We start from the raw sequence: 16,117 nt of genomic DNA on the forward strand, positions 1-16,117 counted from the left end.
CACTGCCTGCTGTGTTCTCCCAAAGAGCAGCCCTCGCCGCGATCGCGGATGACAGCTATAGAAACGCATGTGGGGAAACTTGAGGGCTGACCGCTACATACAGTAAGATGACGTCTCCTTCGGGGGGGTCACATGACTCTTTACAGTAAGTCCAACATGGCAGACGGAGTGGATCTTGCGCGGTAAACTAAAGCAACATTTCAACTGGAGCAGACAAAAATTCAACACTACTCCGCAAACAGGACGTCCACGACATGCGGGAGAGACAGAGGAAAAAGAAAGGGAGGACGTGGGCGGAAGCCGCTAAAACGGTATTCTTGGCGTTTTTGTTTTGTTGTTGGGGTTTTTTTTTTTTTTTTTACTGCCGTTTGTTGTGGCTGTTTTCCCCTGAACGCTTCTCCTCTTGGTACGAGACTTGGTGTTTACGAGTTCACGACCTGCCGGCGAAGACGAAACGTTGCGTGCAAACCGAGCGAGGCCTGTGTTTTGACGGGTTTAGACGGTTTTGGGGAGGACCGCTGTCATTAGCCGTGTAGCTCGCCTTCATGTTGTCACTACTGGCACCAGTACATGCAGCACACACACACACACACACACACAAATGAATGTCAGCCGCGCGCACACCCGAACACGTCTCCAAAAAAAAAAAAACCAAAAAAAAAAAAACAACAACCCCACGCTGCGCGTGTTTTTACGCGGACGCCGCTGACACAATGATTTGAAGTCCTGTAAAGTATTGGAAGTAATGAAGTCATCACCTCGGGAGGAAGAGGAGGAGGAGGAGGAGGGGGGTTAGCACTAGCTAGCCTCCCCCCACCACCACCACCACCCTCCCCCTGCTAACACAAACTCAGTCCGTCAACAAGTTTGTTTGCGATCAGTTGCAAGTAAAAACGCAGCGAAACGTCCGATCGCGGTCATAAATGAATCCCCCTCTCCGTGGTTTGAACTCCGGAGTCGGTCGACAGCGTGCCGACGTTTGGCCACAGTGCAGCACGGCTAGCATTCGAGCTAGCTGCGTAGCTTAGCATGCTAATGAGTGCAAAATACCAAAACTTCCAAGTAACAATTTCCAAATTAAAGCATCGGGGGGGTTATTTTTTTTTATTTTTATTTTTTTGCTTGTGTTTGTATGTGTGTGTGTGTGTGTGTGTATGTGTGTGTTTTGTGCGGGTGTGCTGGCCAGTGACGCATTGGTCCACTAAACTATTTACATGAACAGTTTGCACATACATGGTAGCTGGTTACCTGCACAGGTAGTAAAATGCTTTGACGTTAGTTTTGAAGTTGTGTTGCACTGCAGCGCTCAAACAAACCAGCAAAAGTAATTCGGGGATTTTTTTTTTCTTTTTTTTTTCCCAACAAACAAACGCTCAAGGTCGGAGCAAAATGGTGTCATGACAACACCAGAGGGTTAGGGTTTTTTGTAGATTATGGAAATGACACAGTAGCTTGAGATGCTTTTGTTGACATGTTTTGCTGTTCAATAACAGATCAGACCAGATGGTTTGTTCGTGTCACAACATGTGGATGTGCTTCCTTACAAGTGCTGCAACCCAACCGCGTGGGAAAGTTCAATTTGGTCGTGAACCAACCTTGTCATTTATTTTCAGCATGATTCCAGATGTGCATTTGGTCCAGAGAGTCGACCACAATCGTGCAATATCTAAATCTAATTGTCAAAAAGCCGCAAAGGTTTGGTGACACGTTTGTGGTCTTGATTATTTTAAACATCATATGTTGCATCGAAACAATCAAGGGAACTGACCCTTTGTGGAAAATTTGTCAGAAAGTCAGCCCGTGTTGCTGAAGTGGCCTCCTGACTGCGCGATATTTGTGAAAACTTTTCTCCTTTTTGGAACTTAAGTGCTGAATTTGATCTTTTGTAGGTTTTGGAGAAGTACCCGAACACGCCCATGAGCCACAAAGAGATCTTGCAGGTGATCCAACGGGAACGGCTTAAGGAAATAAGGTAAACATATGGCAGTCATTATAGCTTTACAAGCCAGGCAGCACAACAGTCTTCTGCCTCAGTTTTTCAACTGCTCACGTCGTGTGCTCTTCTTGTTCACGTAGTCGTCGTTATTTTACTCAATTAATAATTGTTTCATTTCTTTTTGTTCCATTGTCACTGTTCTCATCCAGAAGGTAAGAAAAAAAAAAAAAAAGCAAGCCCCTCCGACCCATACTTTAACAAACTCACTGCAATGCCATTTTGTTTGGATTTACCTTTTGCATGTTATTAACAATAACATGTCCTAGGCTCAGTTGCATAAAAAAAAAAAAAAAACCCGCAGTATTAGACTCGCCTTCATAGTTTGACATTTCTATGGCCACCTGTTGCATAAAAATCGTTTTGTTTTCCTCGTGTGTTCCAATACTAAAAAAAAAAATTGTAGATGAGTGGGAGGGATCAGGGTGCAGTGGTTTGCACTGACACACAGAAAGAGGATTCTCGGTTCGACAGTCCGGAGACGTGTGTGTCAGGTTGATGGGTGAACTTGAATTGGCCGTAGATGTGAATGTGAGTGTGAATGGTTGTCTGTCTTTCTGTATTAGCTGTGATATGATTATGATCGTTATGATGGAGTACAAGCAGGTAGAGGTAATGGATACAGAGAGAGACGTACACCCGAACACATTTCATCCAAAGAATTTAATGGCACTTTAGGTTAATTACGCAAGATATCGGGATAAACTGTGACTAGCTATACGCCCTACAAGTCTAATGTACAAAATAGTGAAATATGTTGGATTTTTCTTCAACTCACTGACTATTATTGTTAATATTTTGTTGTCGCACAAATGCAAGTTGACCAAAAAAATAAAATAATAGAATGGTTCAATGTATGTACACCCAATGTTCTTGCATGGCTGAATGGAAATTTGACTGAACTAGTGTGGATTTTTATGCAACAGACATTTTTTTTTTTATGTCACACCAGTTTCATCTGAGAATGTCAGTCTCCTACAATGATTAGATTCGATAAGCTTTGGATCAAATTTATGCAACTGATTCCTCATGAAACGCAGAGCAGATCTTCTCCCAGCCACACTGATGTGAATCTGACCCGAGCTCTCACGTGTCCTCCTGATGCATGATAGCAGTTCCTCTCCAGATACCGAGACCAGCCTTCACACTTCTTGCGTCCCTCCCCCCTCCCCCCTTGCGCCTTGGGTGTCTTGATTTATTGGGGAACAGATTTGTAACTTGCGTTTTTCCTCTCGTGATCCAGTGGAACTTCGCCGCTGGCATGTCTGAATGCGATGCTGCACACAAACTCTCGCGGCGAGGAGGGGATCTTCTACAAAGTCCCAGGAAGAATGGGAGTCTACACGTTAAAGGTGAGTGGAACGCAAACCTTTCATTACTCGGCCATGTACAACCAAGAAACGGTGAATGTCCTAAATCTGAATTTCTTTTTTTAATCACAACTCTCTTGGTATTTCGAAACAGGGAAATAGACAGATATTAATCATAGAGTTCTTGACAGGATAATGAAACAAAAACATGCTTTTCTTGAAGAATTATGCAAGCTGTGTGTGAAATCTACTGGTGCGATGTGATTGTGGACCCCACAGGGAGTTGGTTCCTCTCATTTATCTCCACTCTCTATCCGCTGCATAAAAACAATATACGGCATGTGCTCTGTTTGTCGTGTAGAACGACATCTCGGATGTGGTGAAGGAGCTGTCGGAGGAGGACTCGGAGGAGAGCAGCGATGAGCTTTCTGACTCGCACAGCACAGAAAATAACAGCAGCGCCATCACTCAAGAGGGCAGGAGAGGGAGGTGGATGCGAAGAGGTATCGTACACTGCACACAGGTCCATTAATAATAGTTTGTGCATCACTACATAACTTTGAAGTCACTTCTTTTTGGAGGGATTCACAGACCGCTGATAACGTTTCTCCACGCGCGATTGTTTTGTCCTATTTCACCAACGCACGGCAGATATTTTCGACTTGTTACGGCAGCGAAAGCACAGGTGGATTAATGATGGCTGCTTCCCATTTGGGGGAGGTGCTGCTTTTGTGCACGCTAGCTAACGGTCATATCATACTGTTTTTATTGGGACACTTAATAATTAAAGCCACCTGTGCTTCCCCTGCTGTGACAAGTTAAAAGGTCTGCAGTGAAAAAGCTTATCAACATTCACAATGACGCGATTATATGTTTAGCTCACATTTAGGGCAGATTTTTAAAACTAAGTTATTTTAATTCATTCATTACAGTTGACACTTGTCACCATTAATTTAATGTCAAACCTTTGCACTCAATGAAATATTAAAATGTGTTCTTACTGCCTCCGGGAGGACCTTCATTTTTCAAGCTCTGGTAAATTTAAGAGTTAGGGCTTCTTTCTCAATGCAGTTCTCAATGATTGGTTGCATAGCTCTGTAATGTCTACAAGAGTTGACGCCCCTCTTAAGCTGTTGTCAAAAGCTGTTGCGGAAAAGCAGGAAGTCGCAGTTGTAGTGGTAGTAGAAGGGAAGCTCAGGGGAAGTGGCTTCCCCATAAACATAAACTACATCATCTCAGCACCAAACATGATGATAGCAAAAGGTGGGTTTTTATCTTGAAGCAAGCACGCGTCGTCCATACTGTCTTCCCGCTAACGTCTGCGGAGACGCTGCAGGCTTCACACGTAACGATCCCGTATCACAGCTTATATTTTATTTTTTTCTCTTTTGTGTATCTGTGGGGTGAAACTATCGCTCTGTTGCGAGTTGAACACCTGATTGTGCCTGATTGCAGGGCAAACTTCAGAGAATTAGCTTTTTGTCAAGTGCCAATTATTTTGTTTTCCTCAGTTTGCGCTCTCGCTGACTCATTATTTCTCACTGCCACTTGAATACTTTAAGTGACTGTTAAAACAGGAAGCTGTATTTTTTTCAGTGTGACCTGTGACCACTTCCTCGTTATGCACAAGTTAGAAGCTGCTGAGCAAATAACCTTGGTTTACAGCTGAGTAGGAGGGCTGTGAGGATGTTGTTTTTTATTTTGAACTAATCAATGCAAAGAACTGCAAAGTCAAATGCAAATGAAGTTGCAGTGGAAAAATAAACAAGTGGAAGTGCTATGGTATGGGGAAAAGGGTGTTATTTCATAAACAGACAGCAAAGAGAGAGAGAGAAGAGTTTGTTTGGAACAGAAATCCTCCTGAGACGTTCGGCCCATTTTTAGTAATATGATATTTCCGTAAGGTAATGTAATCCGCTTCTTTGTGCACGGTCTTGGTTTCAGTTTCGTCAAAACAATAGCATGATGCGATAAAGTCTCCACACTGTCCTCAGTATTTTGTAACATTTGTGTTGCGCTTTTGTGCACAGTTCCCTCCAAGCTGCAGTCCCAGCCGTCGTCTCCGCAGCCTCGGTGCTCGTCGCCTTCTGTCCCCACCAGTAAGCTCATTTCTCCCTCGCAGAAACACAGCAAGAAAGCTTTGAAACAGGTACCGGAAACAAGTTCTCTATTTCTTTTTTTTTTTTTTTTTTTTTTAAACATGTGGTCAGTGGTCAGTTAGTCGAGTTAATAAATCACCGTTTGTCCAAGTGCTCATCTGAAATGTAACATGAGTTCCTGCCACACCCTCATAGTCAAATTATCCCTTAGAAATCTCTGGCACTTCACTCTGCGACACACAAATAAATCCATGTTAAATATAGTAACGTTAATGTAGTTCTATAGTTCTTTTTTTAAGTAAACATCTACTCTTAAAACGAAAAATATGACTGATCTTGGTTAACTGTTCCTCAACAGCTAAGGCCGGCCTGTTGGGTGTAATGTGTGACATATTTACTTATGCTTAGTCATACTTTTCTGTAGATATCACTACTTTTATCCAGACTTTCCTACTTGACATGGTTTCAGTCAACTTGTTACTGTTCATATCCCGTGGTGGTGTTTCAGCAGGCTCTTTTTGTCCTTCTATTCCCAGTCCCACATCTTGTGCTGATTCTTTTAAAACAATGAGGCGTCAGGGGGGAAAAAAGGCCTATAGCTGGTTTTGCAGTATTAATGTTCTCATAATCCACCTATTCAACATTTTCCTATTAGCTCGCTTTTATGCCTTTTGTCTTCCATTTAATTAGATTTAATTTGCTTTGCACAGATTGTAATTCACACCATCTGTGCTGGCGTGGATTTTTCCGCTCCGTAAAACCGATTTGTATTCAGTTGTTGGGCGTAGGTAACACATGGAGATGGTGATTTGGCTGAAATATTAGCACTAGAAAGACCTATTGTGTATTTACTTTCTGTGATTTCATATATGTTTTAAACCTGATATCACTGCATCGCTGTTTTTTTAATCTGTTGACAGTGAGTTTTCTGAGGTGATCCGACTTCAAAACAGATTTGCAAGGAGAGATGATTTATGCTGGTGTTATGCAACCTATGTTTCATTGCTGTGCTGTTATTTAGCTGTTATTTAACCAGGCAAGTGGCCCCGGGGGAGCAGTTGCAGGGAAAACAAGAGGGTTACACACATTCATGCTCTCTGTTTCTCATATACCGCTGGCTGTGTGTTCCTTCCTTATTTTGCTTGTTTTCAGGCCTTGAAGCAGCAGCAGCAGAGAAACCAGCGCAGACAGGGAGGAATGCCAACTGCCTCCAGCCCGAGACTGCTTCTGAAGACCATCAAAGACATGGCAGATAACATCACAGCAAAAACTGGTAGGTGGCAACTTTTACATTGTCAAATAATATTAGAGGTTGCATGCTGGGTATCTTTTTAGATGTATTTCTAGTGCTCATAGTACAATGTTACACACAGTTTTATAGATAAAGGACTGATATCGATACAATTCCTGGGTTTATTGTCCTATTGTTATGGGTTTTCATAACTAGACGACAAAAGGCATTGTATTATCGTCACCTACCAAACGTGACTCATCTAATTGGCAGCATTCCTGTGGAAACTGAAGCACTCAGATTTCTGTCCTCTAGTTTCTTTGAGCTTTTTTCCTTCAGCTCCTCTGCCTCTGTCCAAACAGACTTATGCCACCCGGTCGTAACCAGGAAGGTTTCCCAGAGGTCCGGTCGCCTCAGTGCAGGTAAGGCAGACAGCTGCTTTCATTTAATTCAACTAATTTAATTTAGTGGTTTGGAAGTCGTTTAAGAATAAGTTTGGTGATGTTCCCCAGAAAAAGACTGACAACAGAAGAGAGCCGATCGAAAGCCAAGTGCAGCACATTCGTCTTTCCCATACACCTCCATCGGGATCCAAAAACGATTAAAAACTCACCTTAGTTTACTCTGAATCAATCCAACATAAACGATTCAAAAATATACCATCAATATTCATTATCTCAACACAAATGCATTCATCCGCAGCTGAAAATAGTCCCAAACAAATGTACTATTTACTCCTATTTGAGTAACATTTTCTTAAAACTACAGAACCTACCTGTTTACCAGAATATTTCAGCCTTCTTAAGAAATAAAATGTAATATTTCTTACCCTATTTCAATATTTATGTCTTCAATAGGAACCAGTGGGATTGGGGTTTGATTAAGGCATCCCTGGTTTTTTATCTTTTCATGAGATTTATTGACAACAAGAGAATTTATTAATAGACTTTTCTGACAAGTGGGTGCAAATATGTATATTTTGTGCCTGCTTTCTTGTATCTAGATATAAATAACTGCATTATTATTTCTACATGTCTTTTCAAAAGGGAAAATGATCCTACATTAGCAGAAAAATATATTATTAAGATGTAAAACAAACTACCCGACCAAACGTGAAAGTAAATTACTTCAGATGTCAGTTGAAAAATCATTAGCTGTTTCTTGGTTTACATGTATTTTCTGTTTTGTTTTGCAGGACAGATAAAGCGTACCAAGTGTAAAATAGATGTGGAGACACCAGACTCTATTTTGGTTAACACCAACCTGCGAGCGATCATCAACAAGCACACCTTCTCCGTCCTGCCTCCAGATTGCCAACAGAAGCTGCTCAAACTTCTGCCTGAAGTCGACCGCCAGGTGGCTCAAAAATCATTTCATAATTTGTATTACATTTTAAATCACTAAATCTAGAGCGTGTAAACTGCTGCATGTGTTTTTTTTTTGTTTTTTTTGTCACTCATCATTTAATATAGTCAACTGTATCATAAAATAGTTTAGCGGTCTTAAAGAATGCATAAAATCTCTGTAAATGCGTGTCCACTCATTCCAGATGTCCAACTCGACATCATGTACAGAATGCGAAGCAGAAGTCGATGTACCGATGCGGCGATGGCAATTGTACTGATATTTAGTCGTAACATTGTGCCTCCTCTCCTCAGGCCTGCTTGGACGGCCTTCTGAAGGTCACTGGCTCCGCCTTAAACAATGAGTTCTTCACATCAGCAGCACAGTCTTGGAAGGAGCGACTGGCCGAGGGTCAGTTCAATATCCTCCAATTGATAACAACGGCATTCTTTTCACATTAAAAATAAGATTATATCACCGAGGTTCAGAGAGAATGTACAGAATAAGTGTAGTGGAATTTATTTATTTATTTATTTTATTTTATTATTTTTTTTTCCATTTTTGTCAATTCTATGTCCTTTTCCTTCAAAGGGGAATTCACTCCTGAGCTGCAGCTCCGAATGCGGCAGGAAATTGAGAAGGAAAAGAAAGTTGAGCTCTGGAAGGAAGCTTTCTTTGAAAACTATTATGGAGAAAAGTAGGTTTTATTATATGATAAATAATTTTGTTGATTTAGCGATTCACTATCCTCCAGTGTTGGTTATTTTGGATTTTTCTTTTTTTTCATTTTTTCCAAATGTGAAAACAAAGTTCCTTTCAAAATACAACCCCAATCTCTATTTTTACAAACAGTAAATGGCAATGCTAGGTTTTTTTTTCAGGAATTTTAGTTCTTAAAAAGTCCAACTTTAGAAATACATTGTTATTAAACACAGTCATATTTTGTTATTATGTATTATTTAGAGTTTAATGAGACTCCAAATACGACCTCATCTCAGTCTCGTTTCATAAGAATTAACATCTAGTTTTATTCTTTTAAAAAAATACACAACTTCCCCTCAGCATGTCCAAATTATTACAAATGTTGGGAATCCAAGTAAAAGCACTGCACCATGATATTTTTTTTACTTGTGATTTATATAACAAATGTTTTTTGGAATGTGAGTCATTGTCACACCCGTAGCCCTCCATGCTTAACAGATCCTTTAAAAGCTTAGTGTTTTATTAAATGATATTCCTCTTAGGAAAGAAAGCACTTGAGTGTTGGATTTATTTTTTTGTCTGTCTTCCTGCCCTCCTCTCCTTCCTCTCTGTGCAGCTCGGGGCTGAGCTACGAGGAATCCAAAGAGCTGACAAAGGCCGATCTGAATCAGGCGTCTGCCAGGCCCCAGTCCCCTCCTCATCAGACGGGGCCTGTCGCTCGAGCATCGGAGGAAACCAAGTGCACCAAGGACGGCAGCCAGATTGATGCTGCTGCCGCCGCCGCTGTTGCTGCTACTGCTGTTGCTGCTACTTGCTGCTACTGCTGCTGCTGCTGCTGCTAGAGACGCGAAGCCAACACAGAAATCGTCAGAGGAGCCTCCGAAGGCAGTGGCCGCCCAAAAACAGTCCACCACAGAGCCCATGAAGACACGGCGCTCGCAGTATGCTGAGGATCGTAAGTTGAGCGCAGCAGCGCAGCCCACACCTGCAGTGAGAACAGCAGAGGTCGAGAGACAGACTAAAAGGGGTGCAGCATGTACTCTGCCCGATAAGGAGGACGGAGAGGACGAGAAGGAGGAGAGAGCTGAACTCCCTCAGTCGCCTGTGACGACAGATCCTCCACCAAAGGCGAGTTCAGAGTTCAAAGAGGATGAGCCCGTGTCTGTGGTTAAGCCCGCTGTGGAGAGCGAAGAGGTCATCTCTGAGCCCAGTGGCCCCTCAGAGCCTCTGAAAAGGAAATCTCTGAGTGAGACAGACGGTGAACTAACGCCAGAGAAAAGACCCCGCATGTCCTCGGTTTCCTCGGTGTCTTCGGTGTCCTCTGTGTCTCCTTCGGCATCATCCACATCCAGCCCTGCCACCCCAACTCCAGCAACAAATCAGAGGGTCCCGCCACTCAAGGTAGGACTACATCTGTGAAATCTTCTGAGTGGGCCTGACAAGTTTTTAGCTTTTTTTCTTTGCAGAGGACAAAACTGACAATCATGGGAAAAATGGGTCAAAAAACATTTAAATTTTCCGTAGAAGTTTGTCAAACCCCTTTCAGCAGCGTAATCTACATACTGAGCCTGTATTTAAATCCATGTTTAATGTGTTCTAAACATTGACTGTATATAAAAGCGAACGTAGCTTCCGGGTCTGAAAAATTAGGCTGAAGTGCCTTAAGCTGCAATACCACCGAGTGCCACTAGAGGTTGGCTCCAAAACAAACTTACATTTACAATAAATCTTTTCTTCTTTTTTCAGTTTTGTTAGCGAAAGTCACTCTTTCTTATTAGTTTTCTGACGGTCCACCTGAAAATAATCCCCTCATTAATTAGAAAATAAGCTTCAAAACGCTGTGATTTTGGGGGTGGCTTTTTTTGATTGACAGGCCTGTGGTGCAGTCAGGCCATGGCTATCGGTGGGCTGCTGGTTTCCAATCAGATCGCTTCCTCCCAACTCGTCCAAATACGGTCACTTCTGGCTCCAATCCGCTTTGAGCTAGCAAGATGGCGTCGGCCAAAATCTGAACTTGAGGCTTCATAACGGCCGTTCGCAAACCAACGGGTGATGTCACCGTTGGTTGGCGCTTGGTTCTAAAGAGTCTTTGCTTCCTTCGTGAATCCTTGAACTTACTACCGTTGGGTTTTTGTTGCTTTGAGGAGGCAACAATAAGCACATATAAGCATATTTAGAAATACATTTTAATCATTAAATTATTTTCACTTTTCAGATCCCAGTGTCGCGAATTCTTCCCGTGCCTGTGTCGCCTAACCAAGTCTCACCGAGGACTCCCCTCCCCGCCCCGGTCAGCAGCCCGGGCCGCAGCAGGGCTCGCACTCTGGCTGACATCAAAGCCAAAGCGCAGCGTGCCCGAGCGCAGCGAGCAGCGGCCGGCGCGGTGTCGTCCGCATCGAAGGGGGCGGTGCCGGGCCCAGGACCCGGGGGAGGCAGCGGTGAGCGGACACTACCGTCGCCCATCCCCAGCCCGACGTCCCCACAGGCGCCGGCCAGGTTACCAACCACCAGCAGTAACAGCAGCCAGGCGCCTTCTCCCGGCCCAGTGGACTCTCAAACGCCTTACCCAAGCAAAACGGACGGCAAACACGAAGGTCATTCTGCCGGGGCGGCAGGATCCCAGAGCATCCACAAGGCTTCAAACGCATCCGCACAAGCTGCGCCTGCGCGCGCTACGAAGGAACAGGAGGTCCCATCAGCTGCCGGATCGTTGACCAGAACCAGCTCCTGCATCCCCGCGAACAACCCGCTGGTCACTCAGCTCCTGCAGGGCAAAGAGGTTCCACTGGAGCAGATCCTCCCGAAACCGCTGCCCAAGGTGGAGGTGAAGATGGCCAACTTGCCGTCGGGCAGTAAAGGGAAGACGTCGCATCCTGCCGAGCAAAGGGCTGACAAGCAGACGTCGACGCAGTTCAACGCGGCAGGACGAGCTGGAGTTTTCTCAGAATACGCGAAGCATCACCGGGAACTTCCCGACAAGGAGACTCAGGAGCAGATCCTTCAGGCTCTGATGCAGAGGAAAGTCCAGCAGAGCCAGCCTCACGGCGGGATGGGGCCGCAGGTGCCTCAGTACAAAGGGCATCATCAACTCCTGCACGCAGAGGAGCGTCAGGACCTGTCCAGGATTTCGGTGGGCTTTTTGGGTCGAAAGAGGATTCCCCGGCCGGCCATGACCGGACATTACCTGCTCAACGTGTCCACGTACGGAAGAGGGCCGGAGAGCAAGAGACTGCACCTGTCCGTCATCCCAAACACGTCCGTGTCCGCTCTAAAAAGGGAAAGCGCGGAAGGAGAGGAGGCGGCAAAAGACGAAGAACCGTCCAGGAAGGTTTTCTCGTCCGTTTCCGGGGTGAAAACGGAGCAGCACGGGTACCCGATGACCACATCTGACGCAGCGGGGAGCTTCCAGCATTGCGTAAAGACTGAGCCTGGATCGGAGGATACGGCGGCCGGTGGCGAGAACAACGGCGCCAGCGCAGCGGCCAAAGACGCCAGCGCTTTTTGCCAGTCACACCGACGGCACCTCGAACTCTGCAATAGCAATCAAGGAAACTCCGAGCCATATCTCGGCCACGCGGACCCCCGTCACCAGCGGCCGACCGCCTTTCAAACCCAGAAAACACTCGATAATCAGCAGCCCGCGGTGGCGTCGTGCTACGGCGGCACCATCAGCATGTCCGTACCTCACACCCTGAGCCGCGGCGCCGCGGGCGCCGGCTCTTCCTCGTCCCCCGCCTCCTCCTCAGAGGCGGACGGCGGCGGCGTCCACGGGAGCGTCATGTCCTTCTCCGTGACCGTCACCACCATCCCCGCCGGCCACTCCTTAGACCACGGCGCCCAGGGCGAGGTGTCGCCCGAGCAGTCGTTCATGGAGGGCTCCAACATGGAGGACGTCCAGTCTAAATGCTACTGCCGACTCAAGGCGATGATCATGTGCAAAGGGTGCGGCGCCTTCTGCCACGACGACTGCATCGGCCCCTCAAAACTGTGCGTCTCGTGTCTGGTGGTACGATGATACGAAATGAATAATAACTACACAGTAAGCGTGGTTTCGATTTGTGCGCTGTTGAGGCGCAGGGCCCGGAGCAGGTCAGTCACAATCAATACAGGACGGGGTGAAGCATATTAATCTTGCGCCACACAACAACAACAACAACAACAACAACAAAAACAGCCAGCATCTGTTGGAAAGGCAACAATTTACACTGGACGGTCTTGTTGTTGTTGTTTTTCCCACCGACATCTAAGAGACGTTGTTTTGTGCAATTGTGTAGTAGAAAAACGCCAATCCATTTTCAATCTAACTAGTAGTCCGTCAGAGTCCTGAGGAATCTCAAATCTGGCACCGTTTGCACTCAGCTAGATTAGTGTGATATATTTTTTTAAATATATATAAATATATATGAATATATATATATATATATAATGTGTATGTGTGTAGTTTAAAAAAAAAGAAAGAGGGAAAATGAATGTTGCTATTTTTGTAGAACATAATGACTGTTGTTGTGTTTTAGACTGACACTTTTTCATTACTGGGCCTAATCAGTTGTGGTTTAAAGGCAAAAAAAAACAAAAATAAAAAAAAGGGCGCTAATGATAATCATCGGTTGTAGAGTACCTCCTATTTGGCATTTATGCACACGTGGCAGGGAAGTGCAGCTTACAGTAACTATTTTATATAAAAGTGTACATTTGTTACTGAACACACAGATTTAAGAACTAGAAGAAGAAGAAAAAAATGTGTATAGTTTTAGTAAGAAAATATAAAAGTGATTTTTGAATGATACTTTATAAGAAATCAACTCGTGACGATTGCACATCGCATCATTGTTTTTTGACTAACCGTTAAACGGCGAAGCACTTGGAAAAACCCACCTGGTTATAAAGGTAGTAACTGTGTACAGCACTTGCATTCAAGCATAGGGAAAAGAAGAATCATTTCAACATATAATGCCTAAATATATATATTTCTGACGAGAGTCTTTCCATTTCAGTTGAAGGTCTTAAGTCACTTCCTACTGCGTAAACCCACATTTTCTCCCCCAAAAAGGCTGGTTTTGTAGATATACTCTCCCTCGACGTGGGGTTTCTTAGGCTCGTATGTCTGTATAGATAGATCAGTGGTGGCAAACAGTAAAAAAAAATTAAAAAAAAAACACTCAAGACAAAGTTGGGAGAAAATGAAGACAATTTTTTTTTTTTTTTTTTTTTTCAGTGTACATATTTACTCATTTATAGTATTTGCCTAGATGTAGAAATCTATGTTATTTTAATCGTGCAGCACACCTCGCTTTAGCATATCCGGCCGTTTCATACAAAATGACTTTTACTGTGGAAAGAAAATGGAGAAGTAACAGTAAAATATGCTAAAATGCTTTATTGCAGAAAAGTTTGAATTATTTGGCGGTACAATGTGACACCGATCAATATGCGAGTGTAACACTTCACTTTAACGCTGCCTTTTCCCAGGGAAATAAGAGTCATCCCTTAGATTAATATCTGAAGTATGTTAAGCCCAAAATTAATACTATACCATGTTTATATAACGCCTAATCGTGTGTGTGTGTGTGTGTGTGTGTGTGTGTGTGTGTGTGTGTGTGTGTGTGTGTGTGTGTGTGTGTGTGTGTGTGACGCACAGCACATTCGTGTTGTTCCAACCTTTAGAAGCACGTCAACACAATATTAGTGCTTATTTAACCACATATTAAAATGTAAAAAAAAAAAGGCCGGTGTGAAGTGTCACTCAACAGCTTGTTCGAGGGTTCGTGCTGGTTACACCTAAAAGATGCATCAACAATATTATTTTTTGAATCTCCTGGAGTTGCAAAATAGTCCTGTTTTATAGCAATTATTTCCAAGGTAATATGCCAAAGTCACCTTAAAGAAAACAAAAATAATCAGAAGTTTGTTTTTAATGTCTGACTAGTTAATCAAAGTAATATATTTTAATTAATATATTTTAATATAAAAAGATCTATTTGCTAATTGTTTTTGACAAATCAACAGGGTGTTTACTATAATAATATATTGGCTGTCCGTTTTGTCCTATAATTTTGTTTTAGACTGGACAGGCGACCATACAGAATAACCTTTTTGATTCAAATTGCCCAGGTATCCGATATTCTGTATGGCCCAGGCTTTTCAATGAATCCGTTGGTCTATATTTTTCAATGAGGATATTGCCTAATGTGTGTATCCTTTTTTTAGTTGTTCGACGTTTGTGTCATTACTTTATAAAAACAAAAAGATGTGTTTTTAAAGCATCGTTTTTAATCCAAGTCCATTCTTAAATGTGTGTGTTATACAATTTGGGGGTTATTGTTCTTGTGGAGATTTGGTAGGGCTAGAATCTGGAAGAGTTTCCACATGTTTAGCACTGACATTTCACTAAAGACTGGTTTACCGGCGTTTGATTTCGTTAACATAAATTTAATTTGTCCCCCCCCGTAAATCTGTAGGTCTTATTTGGTTGGATGTGATGTTAGAATGCTGTATTTACTCACGTAGAGTTGGGGACTTGTTTGCACTGCAAAAAATGAAATATAGCAAAAAAAACAAAAAACAAATATTCAATCACAACCCTAAAGGCAGCTGAAATCTTTGTTAATAACGACTGTACCATGAGTCAGGCAGCAGTCCCCACTTTTACTAAAGTTACCCGTTTGTGTGCATTTAGAGGAGCAGTTCATATAGAATTGACCATGATTGGAGGGTGGGGAGTGGAGTTCATGGGCAATGTTAAATGTCACGTTTGGCACCAGGTGAATTTGTTTAATATATCTGTGTCATTTTTGTCTCCATTTAAACTCCGGGTGAATGTAATATAGTAATCAGCACTTGTAAACAAAGTGTATTTTATCAAAAGTTATAGACTATTATGAATAAATGATTAAAAAAAAAAAAGAAGAAAGAAATGTACGTGTATGTATGTATGAAAACAGTTGTATTCCTTCTGTGGCTCCAGAGCTGAGGGCTTCCTCAGTTTGAACAAACCAAGGTCAAAACCTAGAGGACCGTTTATGCAACGCTTGAGGGCTTTTAATTTGAAACGGCCACAGGAAGTCGCTGCATACGACCAATGGTGACTGTGGCTCCTCCTGATCCATATCAGAAACCCAGTTTGTTCTATGCTGTTTTGTCCTATGGGATGGCAAAGACTGCCCTACTCTGCCTCTCATTGACTTAATTTGATATTTGTACCCACAACAATCATCTCTCCTCATGCCTAAACTTAATTGGCCTGACAGGGTCGTTACCTCACCGAGAAAATTTCTGCTTTTCTACATTAAATAGATCTAATTCTGAGGCTCTTCATTTATTTATTTTTTTTACCAACAGAGAATTTGCAAAGCCCCCCTTTGATTCTGTTGTGATGCATTCTACGAAATGTGGGATCCAGTTTTTGGGCATCTGCCCTCCCCGGACACTAAAAGTCAGG

At 43.2% G+C, this 16,117-nt stretch overlaps 1 protein-coding gene across 1 annotated transcript; it reads left to right on the plus strand.

Annotated features, from left to right (window-relative positions):
• The first annotated feature begins 50 nt into the window (after positions 1 to 50).
• asxl2 (ASXL transcriptional regulator 2) lies at positions 51 to 15,984 on the plus strand. The gene is given in 13 exon segments (XM_069721116.1): positions 51 to 311; positions 1,890 to 1,972; positions 3,237 to 3,345; positions 3,665 to 3,806; positions 5,334 to 5,452; positions 6,555 to 6,675; positions 6,996 to 7,055; positions 7,829 to 7,989; positions 8,292 to 8,388; positions 8,569 to 8,674; positions 9,296 to 9,490; positions 9,492 to 10,080; positions 10,895 to 15,984. Coding segments are annotated over 13 exon segments (3,639 nt in total). The 5' UTR covers positions 51 to 254; the 3' UTR covers positions 12,695 to 15,984.
• Positions 15,985 to 16,117: the final 133 nt, after the last annotated feature.

Source organism: Brachyistius frenatus, unplaced genomic scaffold (genome assembly GCF_029030835.1).
Source record: "Brachyistius frenatus isolate BFR_SWC_R1_liver_20210118 unplaced genomic scaffold, ASM2903083v1 Contig_257, whole genome shotgun sequence".
Lineage (NCBI taxonomy): Eukaryota > Metazoa > Chordata > Actinopteri > Embiotocidae > Brachyistius > Brachyistius frenatus.